The sequence below is a fragment of the Gobio gobio genome (genome assembly GCF_949357685.1).
Source record: "Gobio gobio genome assembly, chromosome: 24".
Classification (NCBI taxonomy): Eukaryota; Metazoa; Chordata; class Actinopteri; order Cypriniformes; family Gobionidae; genus Gobio; species Gobio gobio.
The window spans coordinates 7181496-7200321 of NC_137120.1; the positions used below are offsets into that span (position 1 = coordinate 7181496).

Consider the following 18826-nt stretch of genomic DNA (forward strand, 5'->3'; position numbering starts at 1 on the left):
ATAAATCGCGGCTTTTCGTTGCTGACTCCGTGCATGCTTTATGGACATGAGAGACTCCTCCGCTAACCTCAAAGGGCTAAAGAAAGTTTTAAAGAAGATTAGCCTCAACAGTTGATCTAACATAAAATCATTATTACACAAAGATTTGAGTTACTCACCAAAGACAGAAACACGGAATGTCTTCAATGATGTATTTCCTGGTCTGAGGATCCATAGTTCATAACGTCCAGACATTCGTAATCTGGTGTTTGTGATTTTCAGAGATCCAGAATCCAGCTTCAATCGGCCTTTGAATATCCCTTCACGAACATCATCACCATCATGTAGAGTGATCTCTCTATTCGCTCCTTTTCTTTCAGCTAAAAGAGCGTCTTCAAACTTCCACTGTATGTGGTCGTCTTCACGTATTTTGATACCGTGAGGGGTTAGAGTGACAGATTCTTCCTCAATCACTGACAGCGTGCGACCTTCATGTACAGGAGCAAACAGAGACAGAGAAACACAGAACAGACATTAGCTGGAGAAAACACCAATAAAAGCAGAAAGAAACAAAATCATCATGATCAACTGCTCCACATCTGAACCTGCTCAATGATTGGTCATTAAAGCTTGTACTGTCAGGCAGGGGCGCCGCTAGCAATTTTGGGCCCTATGAAAGAATTTGATGTTGGGCCCTCTACCACACCAACCTAGCTATCCAAGATCATCTCAGGGGGCCCCAAAAGTGTGTGGGCCCTTAGAATCGTCCTAACTTTCCCCCCCTTAGCTGCGCCCCTGCTGTCAGGAGTCTGGTTTGATCCATCCTGTTGTGCTCTCGTCGTTCGTTCGGAGCGTGCTTTGGCGTGTGGTGTTTGTGTTCGTTCGGCACGTGTGTTCTTCTGTTGTGTTGGAGAGCATCTGCCTGCACAACCGTAGGCTGCATTTTCAGGAACGCAGTCCTAGGAACGAATTTCTAGGACCCTAGATTTTTATTGACAATGCCACCTAGCGAATTAGAGGACCAGCAAAGATGGATGACGATCAGTGTGAGTATCACATGTGAATCAGTTTTTATTTCAACATCAAAATCAATCATGATGCATTTCATTGGAAAGTTAACGTAGCCGAAGTGATCGTGATTTGCTAAATAGTCTTGAATGCATAGCTATCATACGTATATTAGATAGTGCTGTAAATGAATTGTTAGCACATTCGTTTAACTAAACTTGCATGTGTGGCGATCACACAAGTATGTTAATTGTACTTTAGGTATATTCAAAATTATTGGTTTCATTTTGAATATGTTATTGTGTTATTTTGGAAAAAGAAACATTCAGAAGGGTTTTATTTTAAAGCTACACTGTGATATTTTCCCCCATCTGAAAAGGTATATGACCATCCAGTGAACTTTAGTTTCTGTTCCTCTCAATTCCGATTTCGTTTCAACTCCTACGGTGGCCGATTTAGTCCAAGATTAACATGGCTTCCAGTTCGACCTCGTCCACATTCGACACGGTGCCTGTGGGATATTCTGTGCCCAGTGGGACTGTTGGAACTCAACTGGCCTAATTATTCGGCTAGAAAGAACTGCAGCTAATCCAGAGTGAACTTTGATGATAGTAATGTTTATTCAGTCATCCAATTGCAAGGCATAAACAGGTTTGCGTGGATATGTACATAAATGTGGTTTCTGTGAGAGAACAAATAAGGATGGTAAATATACATACACAGTTAAGAACTGTATAACTATACTTATAAGTTACATTTGTATAATGTAACCGTAAACCAGAGCTTATTGTACCATATATAGGCGCTAAAGGCAGCTGCATTAAAAGGAGCGGAGCTGCCGCAGCTGCTGCTAACAAGCGGTGTCCGGTTACAAAAGTCTGTGCGGCGCTTTATCACTGCAGTGCGCTCTGTATAACAATTGTTAATATGCCGATCAGACCTGATACATATTTCCATCAACATACAGTACAAGCAAATATTTTCTATAAACGAATAAACATTGTTGATAACAAAATAACTGAATGATTATTCAAATAGGTGAGCATTACGCTATTGTATATTGACACAAAAATACTTCTGAGGTGACATCAACTGATTTACGTGATGACACACTCTGAAACACATCTACAATGACAATAACTATTATTACTTACGGAGTTATTAACGCACAGAAATACCACACAAGGAAAAACAGACTTTTGAGGAATAAACAAGCCAGGAAAACTCCTTATAACTCTGTTACTGGAGCTGCTGAGATGAAAACTCTCTGCACATGCACCAGACAAGTCTGAACAAGTTGACGCGCACATGCGCGAGGCAGAGAATTTTGTACAGTGCCATCGAGTATTAAAACCGGTTAAAACGCGAAAGACGAAGCTTGAATTTACGGGTATGTCCCTCTTTGGCTAATGTACTTTCAAGATGGAGGGGCAACATGGCGACCACCGTTAGATCCCATTACCTAATGTATTTTCAATGGCATATTATAAACTTACGAGAATACTTTATTACTTGAAAGAAGTAAATATACATTAATGAGCACATATATTTTTGAAAGAACTAAGTGTGTTTAGCTAAGAATAGACTAAAAAAGTTACACAGTGTAGCTTTAATGTGATTCCTTGTAAAAAATAAAAAAAGAAGAGAAGTGTGCAATGCTATTCCTGACCGTTAGGGGCAGAGTCGAGCGAACGGTGTTAAGCTGTGCGAGTCGTGAGTTTGTTATTACTCCAGAGAGCTTGAACGTGACACACTGTCTCCTCGTTTCTCTCCTGTGTGTTATAGGTGGGTAAATGAATAAAAACACTTAAAAGTTGAATTTAACCATGCTGAAATGTGTTTAGACAATAAGTGAATTGTTTTAGAGAAGTGATGTTCGTCAGAGGTTGTTTTTGAGTTGATTGAAGCGAGAGAGAAAAGCTCGACCGATTAGCAGCCTACTGAAAACGCGCATGTAACGTTGGTGAGCGCGTCAGTTCAAAATATAGATTTTTCCTTATGCAAATGCACATGAAGGTATTCTATAAGCTTTAAAGGGTGAATGAGCATTGTTTAATGTACTATATGTGTATTGAATGTCGATTGATAATGGTTAATGTGTTAAATAAGGTTTAAAGTTATATTTGAAGTATATTAATAATTCTGAGAGTGATTTGCAGCATTGTATCAATGTGATACTGGTAAAATATTGTGAATAGAAATGTTTAATCATTTAAGAGAAGTAATTGAGGTGTATTACTATGGATTTTGTATTTCTTTTTTGATGAATTGGCGTGCTCAGTTGGGGACACTAAATTTTTCAACTAAACATCGAAATACATCTAAATAATAAACTAAATTAACCATTTAAACTAAATTACTGATCAAATTATTGATCTAAAGCCCACACTGTCACTGTATGATACTTGAAATTTTTCCAGAATGGCTATACAGCTGAATAAAATTATGCTGCATTATTTTTTTATATTTTTTATATATTTTTTTTGAAACAATCTACATTGTTAAAAGCGCTATATAAATAAAGTTGACTTGACTTGACTTGACATGAATAGAGTGAAATATAAAAAGTCAGTGAACATGAATGTGAAAATGAAAAGTTTATTTTATTGCAGATTGTGAATTGACATGAACACTGAAAGTAATTGTGATGTTAAGAAGACGTGAAAATGTGATATGTGAAGCATAATGTGACTTTGAGAGACAGATATTTGTTTAATGATATTGTGAATAAATTACTCCAGAGAGCTTGAACGTGACACAGTCTCCTCGTTTCTCTCCTGTGTGTTACAGGAGAATAATCTGTCCCTTTTGGGTGCCGTCGCCACGGTACCCGTTACAGATTTTTGGTTGCCCGTACGGGGAATGGCAGTAGATGCGCAGGCTACAAGCACGACCAGAATCAGCAGTTGACATGTTCCAAGAGCTGACATCTCTTCAGGCTTGAAGTGAGAGGAAGATTGGGTGATGCATGGATCCTGCTTTCACCAGAACGAGTACCGGTGAGGTGACGATTGTTCTGCACACGTGAAACCAGACCAGCAGAGGTGAGTGAAAGTGTGACCAAGACGAGCAACCGACAGTGGGGAAGAGAGAAAAGCAGTCATGGCGGATGTCGAGAGAAAAGGCTTTGTGTGGAGCATCAACACAAAGTTTTAATGTTGATTGAGATATGACGTTTTTATAGTCAGACATAAAAGAGGTCATCATAATAATTGACTGTCAAAATACCACGTGTTAGATTGTGTACTGTACTCTATATGAAGTGCTTTTAAGGACACAGCTCAGGGCAGGCAGAAGAATGACAAAAGATGAATTAATTGGTCAAGTCCTAGACTTAAATTAGGGCTATGTCTATTTATTTATATAAAATTAACTTATTGAAAAGAGGGAAGCATCCAGTTAGGTAGTGCTGCTGCAATGTGTGTTTTAAATATTTAAAGGACAGGAAAAGTCATTATTTCTATTCAGATTTCTTGCATCTCTCTTTTTTTTTCTTGGTTCAGATGCGCTTTATTGACATGAATGTTTCAAGTTCACCCAAATCTTTGAACAGTATGCAATTACAGTAATATGAACATTATTTGGTATGAAGATTGATTTAATTTTGTATTGTATATAATGTGTGTGCTCTGTGGGGACTAAGATTTGAAAAATTAAAATTTTAAATTAAAAATGAGAGAGTTGAACAAGTTCAACTCAATGTTCCTTATTTCATTCACGTCTCTGTCTTTGTCTCTCTTAGGAGTCAGTGAAGACGTCCATGAAGTTCTTCCTATGTGGTTCACGTCATGAACAATTTTTTTTTTTGTGTGTGTTCAAATTCAACTGTTGCAATATATTATTTTATAAAATATACACAATCTTAAATCTACCCCCAGAGTCATCTTTGTGTATTCTCTCTGTACTTGAAAATGTGATTGACTGAAAAGGCTATACCATTCCTTGTTTATTTTACTTGATGAGTTATTAAATTATGCAACTTGGACCCAATAATTACTCAACATTCCTAGAAACCAGATTTAATTGCAATAAAGAAATCAGTATTTGGGTGTAATCAACCTTTAAAAACCTCAACAAAAAAAAAAGGGTTAAAATACTGCCTTGGTGGCACTTGTTTCAGATCTCCAAAACTAGGGTCCTGGAAATGCGTTCCTGGGATTGCGGTTCTCTGATTCGGTAGGTGGCGCTGTCGCAAAAACTGGGTCCAAGAAATGCGGTCCTAGAAATGCAGTCCTGAAAGTGCAGCCTCCGGTATTGCAGACGGATAATGTTGTTGTGTTCTGCAGTGCGTTGCCATAGAGACAGGGCGGCTCGTATGGGATCAGATTACTGGATAATGTATTGCGGTCATGCATCAAAAAATAATACGCGTGAATCAAAAAATTAAAAACACGTGAAAATATTACACACAAAACTGAAAAATCAATGCAAAGTTAACGAGAATCACAAACAACGCAGTCACGGAAATAAAATTAATTAGCGTAAATTAAACAAGTTTAAAAAAATATTGCTCAAAACTGAATCACAAATTCAAAATGATCTGAATCGCTCACAAAATCATGTTTTCTGCTCTTATTTTCATTTTTTGTATACATACAAAAAATGAAAATGTTCGTTAGGGGTGTAACGAAACACCCATGCCACGGTTCGGTTCATGTCACGGTTTTGGAGCCACGGTTCGGTTCGGTTCTGTTTGCTGTGGAGTCATGGTTCATGGCGGGCACCAGCAATAATAACAATAGATTCACTTTTAACTTAATAATAACAGCAATAATTTAATTTTATACATTAAAAAAGCACATTTATTTCATAAAAATTGATGCCATGGACAAGCAATGTGCGCCACTGTAGCCTACTTAACAAACACATTAATTGTAAGAATATGACTAATACTGATGAATAAATAGGCCTTTAAGTTAAAGAGATTAAATAGCAGTTTTTGTTAAAGTACACCACACTAATTTAAAAATAAACAAAATACCATAAAGTGAAAATAAAGTGGCATTTTGTGGTTATGGAAACAACAGTTACCATGTTGAATACACAATACTTCATGAACTGTTAATGAATCGTATAACTGCTCCTGATGATCAGAATGAACATTGCACATGCATGCCTTCCAGGGGCGGATCTACCGGGGTGGCAATACACCCCAGCAGTGTATCCCAAATTCCCAATGTATAAAATATAAATATTTATACCCATGTACCCATGTTAACCGGCTAAAGCTTTCACACTGCACGCGGATGTGGTCCGTCAGTGCGTTCCAGGAGTGGTGTGTCTGCAGCAGTGCGGCGATTGTTTCTGCGCCAAGTCTGTGCTGTACGCGCTGAATTAAAGTGACAGATTTGGAGAGCTTTGTTTGCATTAAAATAAACATGCATTGACGTGAAAATCTAGTAACTTGGCCACAGATGCATATAACAAAGTCTACTCTGTTTCAAAGTCAACACGTGGCTTTTTTGTGCCTCGGATAAAGCAAGGAAAACGACACCTTAAGGTAAACAAGGAGACATAATGGCCCTCATTTATCAATCTTGCGTAGAAACGGGCGTATGTTGGCGTAGATTATGCTTACACTCCTCTCACCGCCTGATTTATGAAGCTGTGCGCACCACAAAACCTGCCCTTGATAAATGCTGTGGTTAAAAACGATCGTCAGAATAACACGCCCCTATATTTTCAAGTCTCTGCCTCCCCCACGCCCTCATTTTACGCCATGGACACACGGAAGACGGGGAAGTGGAAAAAAAACTAAATTGTTTTATTTGGGAGTTTAAAGAGTGGGATTAAAGGCGCCCACAAAAAGGTGTACGGTGGAAATCCAGTTTAAATAGCTGTTTGGATGAGAAATTACCTATCACAATTCATTATTTTACAGCACATGTTTTGAAATAATGCAACATAATATGCATTTAATTTCGTATCACGTCACATGTATTGGGGTGTACAATAGTGATGATGATGTGATGTGGAGTACCATTCATTCACATTAATATAATTGCATGACAATTTGTAAGATTCTTCTTATTAGGGGCCAAGCACCGAAGGTGCGAAGGCACCTATTGAAACCGTTCCCGTTCCTATTATTATTATTATTAGGGGCCAAGCACCGAAGGTGCGAAGGCACCTATTGAAACCGTTCCCGTTCCTATTATTATTATTATTAGGGGCCAAGCACCGAAGGTGCGAAGGCACCTATTGAAACCGCTCCTGTTCTTATTAGGGGCCAAGCACCGAAGGTGCGAAGGCACCTATTGAAACCGTTCCCGTTCCTATTATTAGGGGCCAAGCACCGAAGGTGCGAAGGCACCTATTGAAACCGTTAGATTTCTTATTATTATTATTCCGCCATGGAAGTCTATGGCAGCCCATAGAACCGTTTGCGGGAAAATTATGAAATTTGGTACACTGATAGAGGTCATTACCAATAGTACTATATCAATCTCTCTAGCGCCACCACCTGTCCAAAGTTTGACTCATGTTTTTGCTAATAACTTTTGAACCATAAGGGCTAGAAACAAAATCTTTTTTTCTTTCGATTCATTGGTTCAAGCCGATTTGATCGCACCCTATGACGTCATTTCCGTCATTACAATGTTCCCGCCATTGTGAATTAACCGAAACCCAACTTTTTCGAACTCCTCCTAGGCCGTTGTTCCGATTTTCACGAAAATTGAACCAGATCATCTCCAGACACGGTTGACAAAAAAACATGGAATTCAAGTTGATTCGTTAAATCGTTTTTGATTAACATGCAAACAAATTTTACGTAACGCTTGAAAAAACACACTTAAGGCAATATCTCCGCAACGCTTTATTGTCGTCTGATATCCAATTTTACAATATCGGCCATTTTGACTGTCGGCGATTTTGAATTATGTACTAAAATGCTGTATTTTATGAACGCATGAACGGATTGTTACGAAACTCGGTATGGGTCATCAGCACGAGAACCGGAAGTAGCCTGGCAAGTTTCGAAACAGCGCCACCTAGTGGATCTTTTTTTTTTTCAAATGCTTATAACTTTAGGTGAGATTGACTTATTTTCATGAGAGTAACTTTTTTGTCTCCTGAATCCTTGCCGAGTCCAACGATACTAGACTTGCCAGGTTTCGGCATATGGTTTGTGCAGCGTTGTAATTTAGCGCTTTAAAAACATTAGCTGATATCTTCGAAACCGCTCGTCCGATCGAGACGAAAATAGCGTCAGAAGTTTGTAAACATAGGTCGATAGCTAAACGCCAATGCCCAAATGTCAAAATATTGATAGTAAGGGGGTGTAAAATCCAATCAAAGTCAGGTGTCAGTCATTTTTCATGTGTTTTTTCATATAAATGTCTATAACTCCAAAACGAAATGAGATATTTTCACCAAAATTGACACAGACATGTATGGGCTCACTCCGAAGACCCATAAAAAAATGGTAGGATTGTGCCACTTGGTGGCGCTATAATAGAACAAAACATGAAATTCCCATTGACTACAATGCAGTATTATGATATAAAATGCTATGCTTCACAAATGAATTGGTGTATCATTACGAAACTTGATATTTGCCATCAGCACCATGCCTTTAAGCTACTTAAACGGTTTCAAAACAGCACCGCCATGTGGTCCATACTTATAATGAAATGGCCTCTTGAGGCTATATCTCTGCAATGACATATTGACACTATATTGACACCCTGCTTTGATATATTACCTACCATATTTTGCCAAACACCGAGGTCCCATTAGTCCCGTGCGAATCGGCATCTCTGTGATTTGGCCGGGATTAGGCGGATCGTATATCATTTTTGCAAGGTTTTTGTGTCCTGTGCGCATTTCTATCTTTATCTTTCACGAAGAATGGAGCTAGGCTGCATATAATGCGCACCGTCATGAATTCCTGTGCGGCCGCGCGGATTACTTTCACTTTAGAAAGAGCACCAATATGGGAGTAAATTGCTTGAATGGTGTGTTTAATATTATTCTTAACCTGTTAACTGTCACCCCCCTTTTTGAAAAATACATGAAAATGCACTATCCAAACTTAAATGGTTGCAATTCCAGAATGCTTTGGACTATAGACATAAGGTTGGTCTCATTTTAAAGAAGATAGTGAGCAGATTATGGCTCAAGTGAAAACACTTCAAAAAATTAAAGTATGAAAAAGTTATGAAAGTTTAAATATACTGTAAAGCAAATGTACTGTACTAAATATTTTATATTTTATGTAAAATATATATGTTACAAAATTATTTGTACTCTAAAATTACTATCACATAAAAGCCAAATGTCTAATCAATTTGTGTTCCAAATTTGAAGTTGATATCACAAAAATTGAAGTTCCCATGAGATTTTGTTTAGGCGCTGTACCACAAATAGCCACCGGGTGTCATTGAAATTCCATTGATTTTTTTTACACAATCTCCTGTAACAAATGTATATATTTTTGTCCAAATATCACAAAACAGTGGGCAGATATAGAACCGTGAGACTCAGACCTTTCCGACAATATGTGTTTTGTCAAGATTAGAAAAGGTTTTTATTTTAAAGTTTTTATAATAATTGTTGTAATATGAAACATGACGACGCCCACTAGGGGAGGAGCCGCTAGAAGAATTTAGAGTACTGTTTCCATGGTAACGCAAAATCCGATTTCAAAACTTTTTTCACAGGATGAATCTTGAGTTCGTAAGCTTTCGAATGATATATAGTTTGTCAACATTAGCTCAGGATAAATATAGGATATAATTGTTTTAACATGCAGTGGCAAATGGGCCCACCGGTGGGCCAGTGACAGTTAACAGGTTAATGAAAAACACAAAAACAGAACAGTACAATGACAACTCGCTTAAATGGGCACTTTTACATTTAGCTTTGAAACTGAATCTTCCGTCGTATATTGTTATTATATTGCTCAGTTACGTTTTTAATTGCGTCTGTTCTCTAGCTGAACAAAATTATTTTTATTACTATAAAACAATCAAAATGATATCGATACGACTGTTTATAATTTCATACAGCTATATCTATAACGAAAAAATATTTTCAAGTCTTTACATCATATCCGGGAGATAAGTCAGTAAATTCGAGTAAAATCACAGCTTATCCCGTGCGAATGCGCCACGCAAAATTCAGATGTGGGGGAGTAATTTCTAATTCACACGAGGTCCCCAGATAATAGCCTACTTATCCCGTGCGAATAGGGCTTTAGTTGTTGTTGTTTTACAGTGGGTCATAAATTAGCATATCTTTGTCAGTGCGTTTTGTGGTGTTAGGAATTGTTTTTCTGCGCATTTTCGCACTAACTCAAAACGTGCGTACACCACCTCCTGAGCTGGTGTAGGATTTGAGCGTGCCGGACGCCAACGTCCATATCGATAAATCTCAAAGTCACCGTGGTTTTGGGTGAACGCTGGAAATTTGGTGTACGCACTTTTGATAAATGAGGGCCAATGAGAGCACTCGTCCTTTCTTGGAGGTGGAAAAACAAAGTTCTTTATGACCTGCAGGATTTAATGTAAAAAGATTTTAAAATGAACGAAAAGATGATATATTTGTCTATTGTAAGTTTTAATGTAAAATGTTTTTTATTTAACATAAGCCTATGTTTAAATGTTTTGCCACTTGCGTGAGCAACGTAATATATAAATCTAAAGTACTAGACTATATAAATATAAAGTAGGGTCAGGATACCGGTGTGATCGACTGCACTATTTGTTTGTTTACCTTTTGTTTTCCACATGTGCACTTTCTGTCTCCTCCCTCCTCGTTATCCCTGATTGTTTTCCACTGTTGTCTCGTGTTTGTCTCTCTATTTAATGTCCTGATGTTCTGTTCTCATTGTGCATTCGTTGTTTACTTCTGGGTGGTCGCTGCCGTGTGTTGTCCGGCTCTTGTTGGTCTTGGATCGTGTTTTTTGTTTATTCACCTTTTGTTTTGCCTCCAGGGGCCTGTACCATGAAGGTAGTTGAACAAACTCAGGGTTACAGGATTGGTTTTGAGTTGACAAAACCAAACCGATGCAATCAAGCTTTATTGGTACCATGACGCAGCTCATCAACTTTCTCTGTCAACTCAGGCTTTGATCCTGAGTTTAGGATTTTAGCTGTGACATCCGTACTGAACAGCCAATCACATGCTGTGGATCAGTGAAACTGACATCTACTTCTCGCGAGAGAAGCAGCGAAATTGATTTATCTCTTCTGCAGAATATTACATGATTGAAAATATTAAGAATTTAAACAAATGTACACAGGAAGAAGAAAAGAGCTGTCTATGAAAGCTGTCAACTTTAAGAAAAATCTTACTTAGTCAGTACAAGTAAAAGTTATGAAGTTAGTTTAGTTGATATATAGAGAGAATTGAACATTTAAACTCGCATGTAGTCATTTTTATAGCTTTATTTATTGATTTTAAAGCTTATTTGTATGACCTTTATATAGGCTATTTATATTAATTTGAACTATGTGCCTATTAATGATTGATTAACTAAAATGATACATGTGTAAGTGATTAAGGGTATAATAATTACTTAAATGATATCTAAGTCATTCAAAATTATTATTATAATAAATAAGCATTGTTAAAAGCCAGACACTTTAGTCTTTTAAAACCATTTGCTATGTAGTGACCTTTAATTTGGAGTAGAAACAGGGGGAGTGACTTCATTGCATCAGAGGCGTGTCACTTTGCTCGCAGCTGATTGGTCTAATTTCAGTTTGAGATCTCTTATCCAGAACATAACCTGCCCTGGAGCAGGTTAGCCGTGGAGCGTAAGTTACTATGGAGATGAACACTGCTAAAAGCCAAACCACTTTAATGGTACCTAAAACCCAGGATTGGCACAAACTAAGCTTAAACATATCTGGCTAGCCAGCTAAACCGGCTTCATGGTATAGGCCCCAGGACTCTGCTGAGACTGTGTTTAGCCTCGGTCCGTTTCTCCTCTCACCTGTTTTGTTTGGATCTCTCTGTGGGTCTCTCTCTCTCTCTCCAGTGGATTTCCTCCGTGGATCTTTGGACTTATCTGCTGTCAGCATGTCTCGCCGTTAGACAGGAGCTGGCATCTTCGTTCTCTCTCAGTACTGTGTATCCTGTGAACATTGGTCTTTTCTTCTACATTGCTCATCGGTGTGTCTTGCCTTTAGACTGGATCCGGTTGAGCGTGCATTGTGTTCCAGAGATCACCACATATACGAGTTTTCTACTGCTGCCCTGAGACCCGAGGAGGACTGTACTGTATGACTGTTTAACCTGAGAACCGTGGTGGAATTTGCATCTTCTCTCTCTGCTGTCTGCTCTCATCAATTCAATAAACTTGTTAGCTTGCATCAGATTCCTCAGTCTCGTTCCTCACAGGACGAACGCGCCACAGAATGGAGTCTGCAAGTCAGGCAAGCGGAGAGTCTGTTCAGGCGGCCTTGGCCCAGCAGGGGGTGAGATTGGACCAGCATTCCTCCTTACTCACAGAGGCTTCCCATGATTTTCAACTGCTATCTGGTCGACTCACCGATATCCACAACAGGTTGGAACAGGTGGCACAGGTTGTTGGGGAGAGAGAGGGTTCCACTCTCTCAGCTGAGAGTCCGAGCGGATCCGAACGTGAGCCTCAGGCAGTTAATCCTTCCAATTACGACGGAGACGCCAAGACCTGCAGAGCTTTTCTGTCACAGTGCTCCCGAGTCTTCGCGCTCCTGCCTCGGAGGTATGCTGCAGAGGTGTCGAAGGTAGCATATCTCCTTACTCTTCTAACGGGCAGTGCACGAGACTGGGGAATGGCAGTCTGGGAGGCACAGCAACCTTGTTGTTCATCATTTGAGTCTCTTCGTTCTGAGATGATCAAGCTTTTCGACCGGACAGTGCAAGGTGATTTAGCTGCGGCCGAATTGACCCATCTCACCCAGGACAAATCTTCTGTCACAGATTACGCTATTGAGTTTCGGACCCTCGCCATGTCCAGCGGGTGGAATGATGCAGCCCAGAAAGCCCAGTTCTTGAGAGGTCTCAACGAGAACATACAAGATGAGATCGCGTCTCATGATCTTCCCGTCTCTCTGGGAGCAGCTATCGATCTGTCTCTCCGAGTCGAGGCCTGTCACAGGCAGCGGAGGGTTTGTCGTTCATTTCAACATCTTCTCTTCGACCCTTCGCTGCGTGCGAGTGAAAACACCCCTACACCATCTTCCTCCTTGGGAGAGCCTATGCAACTGGGTCGGCTCCGGCTTACCGCTGAGGAGAGACAACACCGACTCATCAACAGCCTCTGTCTTTACTGTGGTAAACCGGGGCATAAGGCTCTAAACTGCCCGGTAAAAGGGTCCGCCTGCCGGTAGCTCCGGGAGTATTGGTGGGCGTTTCTCAGATCAGCTCTTCTCTCGTACCTTGCTGGCTGTCTCCATCTACTTCGATAATCATGTGTTTCACTCACAGGCTTTGCTGGATTCCGGTGCCGAGGCAAGTTTTATGGACGTGTCTTTAGCCGAGTCTTGGGGCATTCCTGCTGTGCCCCTTACTGATAAATTATCTTCTTTCACGTTAAAGGGTCAACACATGGCAGAGATCAGTCACCGCACTCCCTCTGTAAGTCTTTTTGTTTCTGGCAATCATCTTGAGGATGTAAAATTTTTCTTGTTACATTCTTTCCAGTCACCCATCATTTTAGGGCATGACTGGTTGACTAGACATAATCCTCACGTTGATTGGCAGAATAGTGTTGTCTTGTCATGGTCACAGTCTTGTCATGTTTCTTGTCTTGGTCCTGCTCCTCCTGGTCCTGTTTTACAGGTTCCTGCGGTCGATGTCTCAGGGGTTCCGGCGGAGTATTCTGATCTACATCGGGTGTTCAGTAAGGCTCGAGCTACGTCCCTGCCTCCTCACCGGTCGTATGATTGTGCTATCGATCTCCTCTCAGGTACTTTTCTGCCGAAGGGTCGCGTTTTTTCCCTTTCTGGTCCTGAAAGAGAGGCTATGGATAAATACATTAACGAAGCTCTTGCCGCCGGTCTCAGTCGCCGCTCCACCTCCCCTGCTGGGGCAGGTTTTTTCTTTGTTAAGAAGAAAGACGGCTCCCTCCGTCCATGTATTGATTACAGAGGGTTAAAAGACATTACTGTTAAAAATAAGTACCCCTTACTATTAATGTCGACTGCCTTCGAATTATTACAGGGAGCTTGTGTCTTCACCAAGTTAGTCTGCGCAACGCTTATCACTTGGTTCGCATAAGGGAGGGCGATGAGTGGAAGACAGCGTTTAATACCCCTTCGGGACACTGGGAATACTCCTTTTTATCGTTCGGTCTCGCGAACGCACCAGCTGTCTTCCAGACTATGGTAAATGAAGTGTTGGGAGACATGATTAACAAGTTTGTCTTTGTGTATCTAGATGACATTCTCATCTTCTCCCCCTCTATGCAGATACACACCCAGTAGTTTCGCCTAGTCTTACAACGGTTATTGGAGAATCAGTTACTTGTCAAGGCGGATAAGTGCGAGTTTCACAAGGAGTCGGTTTCGTTCTTGGGTTTTATTATCGCCGCTGGGGAGATTCGTCCCGATCCCACTAAGATCAAAGCAGTCGCTGATTTGCCAGTACCCGACACACGTAAAGATTTACAGCGATTTCTGGGTTTCACCAATTTTTACCGGCGTTTTATCAGAAATTCCGGTCAGATCGCTAGACCCCTTACTACTCTTACTTCCACTAAAGTAGGTTTCCGTTGGAATAACGAAGCTCAGAAAGCCTTTGGTGAATTAAAGTCCTGTTTCATCTCTGCTCCTGTTCTTTCTTTTCCTGATCCGGCTCATCAATTTATAGTGGAAGTAGATGCCTCTGATGTCGGGGTAGGCGCCGTTTCGTCTCAGCGGTCATCCATTGATGGGAAAGTGCATCCGTGCGCTTTTTTTCCCCCACCGGTTAAACCCAGCAGAGCGTAATTACTACATAGGTAACCGGGAGCTGCTGGCGGTTAGACTCGCCTTGGGTGAATGGTGCCACTGGTTAGAAGGAGCTTCGGAGCCCTTTCTGGTCTGGACGGACCACAAGAATTTAGAATACATCTGTTCAGCCAGGAGGTTAACATCCAGACCGGCTCGCTGGGCGCTCTTCTTTGATCGTTTTAACTTCACCCTCTCATACCGGCCGGGCTCTAAAACCGTTAAACCTGACGCTCTCTCCCGTCTGTTCGGTAGCACAGAGTCTGAGCGGTCCGAGACCATTCTCCCGGAGGAGAGGGTGGTTGGGGCTCTCGTCTGGGGCATCGAACAGCGGGTGAGAGAGGCCGGTCGAGGGGTGGAAGTCCCTGAGGGGTGCCCGGGGGGTCGTCTGTGGGTTCCCGAGGCGGTGCGCTCCGATGTCGTCCGGTGGTGTCAGGAGTCCAGGTTTGTCGGCCATCCCGGTGTTCGGAGAACGTTGGCAGCCGTCCGTCAATGTTTTTGGTGGCCTTCTATGGGTTCGGATGTCAGACAGTTTGTGTTAGCCTGTCAGGTTTGTGCTCGTAATAAAGCCTCTCATCAACCATCCGTTGGTCTGCTTAAACCTTTGCCCGTGCCCTCCCACCCCTGGTCTCACATAGCCCTTGATTTTGTCACCGGCTTACCGGCGTCTGATGGTAACACTTATTTTGATTGTGTTGGATCACTTCTCTAAAGCAGTTCATTTAATTCCCCTGCCCAAACTTCCTTCTGCAAAAGAGATGGCTCAGGTTCTGATTAACCATGTTTTTCGTTTACACGGTCTTCCGACTGACGTGGTTTTAGATAGGGGTCCTCAGTTCATCTTGCGTTTCTGGCAGGAGTTTTGTAGACAGATCGGCACTACTGCCAGCTTGTCTTCTGGGTATCACCCGCAGACCAATGGACAATGTGAACGGGCTAATCAGGATCTCGGTAGTACGCTCTGCTGTCTGTCGTCCCGTTATCCGAACTCCTGGTGCCAACAGCTAACCTGGGTAGAGTATTCTCATAACTCACTTCCCGTTTCCTCGGCCAATCTGTCCCTGTTTGAATCATCTATTGGTTTTCAACCTAGCTTTTGTCCGAAGGTGCAAACGCACCTGGAGGAGAGCTAGAACACTCTTATTATAAAGTTCCAGACGAACCAAAGCTGCGGCTGACCGCCACCGGCGACCTCCTCCCCATTACATTTGTGGACAAAAGGTTTGGCTTTCTTCCAAGGATCTACCTCTCCTCGAGTCATCTCGTAAGCTGGCTCCGCGATTCATTTGGACATTCAGTATTGTCAAGGTCGTCAGTCCAGTGGCAGTTAAGCTTAAGTTATCTCCTTCTCTTGGTCGGGTTCACCCTGTTTTTCATGTATCCAGGGTTAAACCAGTGATTTTTGCCCACATTAATTCCCCCGTCTCTGCCCCTAAGCCCCTTGCCCCGCAACTAGTGGATGGTGCTCCTACCTATTCGGTCAGGTCCGGAGGAGAGGTGTTGGGTACCGGCGCGGGACAGTACCGCACCGGAGGATCTCCGTCGTCGACTAGGTGAGCTCCTTCCGGGTCCGTCCAGTGCCGGCCCTGGGGGGGGGGAGGTACTGTCAGGATTCCGGTGTGATCGACTGCACTATTTGTTTGTTTACCTTTTGTTTTCCACATGTGCACTTTCTGTCTCCTCCCTCCTCATTATCCATGATTGTTTTCCACTGTTGTCTCGTGTTCATCTCTCTATTTAATGTCCTGATGTTCTGTTCTCATTGCGCGTTCATTGTTTACTTCTGGGTGGTCGCTGCCGTGTGTTGTCCGGCTCTTGTTGGTCTTTGATCGTGTTTTTTGTTTATTCACCTTTTGTTTAGCCTCGGTCCGTTTCTCCTCTCACCTGTTTTGTTTGGATCTCTCTGTGGGTCTCTCTCTCTCTCTCCAGTGGATTTCCTCCGTGGATCTTTGGACTTATCTGCTGTCAGCGTGTCTTGCCGTTAGACAGGAGCTGGCATCTTTGTTCTCTCTCGGTACTGTGTATCCTGTGAACATTGGTCTTTTCTTCTACATTGCTCATCGGTGTGTCTTGCCTTTAGACTGGATCGGGTTGAGCGTGCATTGTGTTCCAGAGATCAACGCATATCCGAGTTTTCTACTGCTGCCCTGAGACCCGAGGAGGACTGTACCGTGACTGTTTAACCTGAGAACCATGGTGGAATTTGCATCTTTTCTCTCTGCTGTCTGCTCTCATCAATTCAATAAACTTCTTAGATTGCATCAGATTCCTCAGTCTCGTTCCTCACAAGTAGGTGAATTAATTTAATAAAACGTTGTTTAAATGTAGTGCGTTTAACATCTATGAAAGAGTGCCATTGCAATACTGACAAGCCATGTTTCACGAGTTCACACTTACAAATAAGTCAGATAGAATGAATGGTATGCGTATTTGGCGTGCTGTCTGAGAAGAGGGCTCCGAGCTCTGTATGTGTTCCGAACCCAGAGTACTCCCCCCGTATGTCTGGTTTAGGAAGCAACAAGGTGAGTGTGAGGAAGATGGGGTGGTGGAGGGATGCTGCAAAACTTGTCGAGAAACATTGGTGAGTTGACTGGGTATTTATATGATCCTCCACTTGTGATGATTGGGTAGACATGTTGATTACTGATTGCTGACAGCTGGTTGGAATGACATGATGATTAGATAGATCATTTGAACGTGCTCCTCCAGAACTTTGTTACTGAAACATCATTCAGTAACAAAGTTTGGATTTGAAAAAAAAATAATGAATAAATGTAGTGTTTATAAAACGTTGTTTAAATGTAGTGCGTTTAACATCTATGAAAGAGTGCCATTGCAATGCTGACAAGCCATGTTCAGTAACAACGTTTGGATTTTAAATAAAAAATAATGAATAAATGTAGTGTTCATGGTATACAACCGTGGATCAGTTGCGCACTGCAAACGCGGCAAATGTGAAAGCACAACAGCGCGTACGGCTCCTGCATCGCATATGCACCGCAACACACACTGCAGACGGAGTGTGTGTAACGGGTGTAATTTTTTAATTTGCATTCATTAAGGAGATGAAACTATTGAGTGTAGTGTACATTTAGAAAGCTAGAAAGTCTAAACTTCATACTTGTTGTTACGTCTTGCGGGATACTATGAAAAGAAAGGCTGACATCCAGAGTTTTATTAAACCAAAAAGAAATCAGAGTCAGATAATGTGGGAGTGGAAGGTGCAGATAAGACAGAAAAAGGTATATGTACAAATTAAATTGTGGAAGGCAGCAGAGGAGAAGATGGAGCGGTGGAAGAAATAAATATAGAAATGTATGACAGAGCCAGATAGAGGTGATGAGACAGAAGAAAATACAGCATGAAGTGAGTGAAGAGGTGGAAGAGAGAGGGCTAAGGCATGCGCATGGTTGTGAGCGCGTTGTTTGTGTTTGAAGCTCCGTCAAATTGATTAATAATCCTTGATTTTCTTCTTAACACTCGCTTACAAACAAATACTTTCTATTATTTACAGCGTGTGAACATATCTCCGATACGATTCTCTATAAAAAAACAATCGGATTGCTTTGATATCGCTACTTATATCCGATCTTCCGCTACTAGCCGTAGCCCGCTAGCATTCCACGCGTGGTAACTTGTTTACACCCGGTAACCACTGAAACCTATAATTCGCCATCGTAGCACATCTGCTACAATGGCGAATAACTCGGATGTGTGTCTAATGTTACCTTTGAGTGCAGGTGAGGACACGTTCGAGCTGCATTCGGTGCAGTTGGAGTTGGAGTCGTTGGAGAAGCAGATTCGCGGTCTACTAGACAGACAAGCCGTGCTGAGAGAGCGACGAACAGCGCTTGAGACATTGCGCGCCGATGCTCTCAAGTGGATAGTAACCTTTTGACTCCGACCTCGTCTACTCC

The 18826-nt window shown here is 41.6% G+C and overlaps 1 protein-coding gene across 1 annotated transcript in view; it reads right to left on the reverse strand.

Moving 5' to 3' along the window:
- LOC307121190 (uncharacterized protein) overlaps nt 1-18826 on the reverse strand; it is a 72552-nt gene that overhangs the window by 4223 nt on the left and 49503 nt on the right. Inside the window, exon 7 of the mRNA XM_079808682.1 lies at nt 159-467. Coding sequence (XP_079664808.1) covers nt 159-467 — 309 coding nt within the window. The remainder of the gene's footprint in view (nt 1-158; nt 468-18826) is intronic.